At 41.6% G+C, this 1,347-nt stretch overlaps 1 protein-coding gene across 1 annotated transcript in view; it reads left to right on the top strand.

The window, feature by feature from the left end:
- Positions 1 to 1,347, top strand: part of LOC107089962 (probable flap endonuclease 1 homolog) — a 7,234-nt gene that overhangs the window by 2,276 nt on the left and 3,611 nt on the right. The window contains exons 6-9 of the mRNA XM_015383055.1: positions 389 to 449; positions 536 to 667; positions 745 to 890; positions 972 to 1,116. Of these exons, the coding sequence (XP_015238541.1) occupies positions 389 to 449; positions 536 to 667; positions 745 to 890; positions 972 to 1,116 (484 nt within the window). The remainder of the gene's footprint in view (positions 1 to 388; positions 450 to 535; positions 668 to 744; positions 891 to 971; positions 1,117 to 1,347) is intronic.

The raw sequence follows: 1,347 nt of genomic DNA, 5'->3' as shown, positions 1-1,347 counted from the left end.
TGTATTTTTAATTTTAATTTTACAAATTTAACATTTTTTATTTTTTTATATTTTAAAATGTAGTTTTTTTTTTTTTTTTTTATATTTTAAAATGTAGTTTTTTTTTTTTTTTTTACAAAGTTATCATTTTTAATTCATTTTTAAAGTTTTTTTCAGATCGAGTTCTCTTATTCCTATTTTTCTCCTGTTTTTACAATCATGGAAATGTTGACGGTGGAGGAATGACTGGAAGCTGATTTTATTTCACCTTTAGAAAAAATAAAGCATTGGAAGCAAAACCTGAGGAAAAGCTGCTAGTTGTTGATTTTCAGCCTCCACCAAAGTTCATTGTGTTCTTTGTTTGAGGAGGCGAGGCGGATCTGATGGAGATTTTCTGCTTTATTTGCAGTGAAATACTTGAATACTCGTTACCAAAGCTGTTGGAGAAACTGCAACTCAACCATGAGGAGGTAGGACGGAAAAGAAGTAGAGTATTTCTCAAAAAACAATTTTCAGAGTAAATCTACTTCTGACTTATTGTGCGACTGTCCGTCAGCTGGTTGACCTCTGCATTTTGCTGGGCTGTGATTACTGTGGAAAGATCCCTGGTTTGGGTCCAAAGAAAGCTCTGAAGCTGATCCAGGAGCATCGTACCATCGAGAATGTCGTCCTGCACATCAACAGGAAGGTGATACATCAGCATTACTGTGATCCACATCTAGTTAGAAAAAAAACGAAGTTCTAAAATAATCCAATCACTTCTAGACGCATCCCGTACCGGAAGCCTGGAAATACAGAGAGGCCAGGAAGATCTTCCTGGACGCCACGGAAACCAGCGTTCCTGAGCTGTTGTGGAGCGAGCCTGATGAAGAGGCCCTGGTGGCCTTCCTCTCTCACAGCGGACGTATCCGGTGAAGATCTTTTTTTGTGTTTGGATCTGAACGGATGTGGAGCCATTGGAACTCCAGCTCAAACCAGTTTCTTTTATCCAGGGAGGAGAGGATCCGCCATCGCATGAAGACGTTCCATGGGAATCGAGAAAACAGACGAGAGGAGAGGAAGAAGGAGCAGGCAGCGGGTTCTCTGCAGCAGACCCGCTTGGAGAAGTTCTTCAGAGTTTCTAGAAAGAGAACACAGGTGGGTGAAGCTGGACGGCCGCAGCTACCATCATCATCATCATCATCATCATAACATTTCATGCTACGTTCAGACTGAAGCAGCAGGAGCAGCATTTTTCATGCTTGTACCAGTTTAGTTCTGATCTTTGCTGCTCTAGCTGCTCGGTGATAAAGTGTGTCTGAAGCTCGGTGGGCGGAGCTACCCTATCCTTTCTCTGCCTGGATTAATGGCAGCTATATTAGCTGTGAT

The sequence above is a fragment of the Cyprinodon variegatus genome, unplaced genomic scaffold (genome assembly GCF_000732505.1).
Source record: "Cyprinodon variegatus isolate N-32 unplaced genomic scaffold, C_variegatus-1.0 Scaffold274, whole genome shotgun sequence".
Classification (NCBI taxonomy): domain Eukaryota; kingdom Metazoa; phylum Chordata; class Actinopteri; order Cyprinodontiformes; family Cyprinodontidae; genus Cyprinodon; species Cyprinodon variegatus.
Note: the sequence above shows the minus strand (reverse complement) of the source record. Positions and strands in the feature narration are given on the sequence as shown.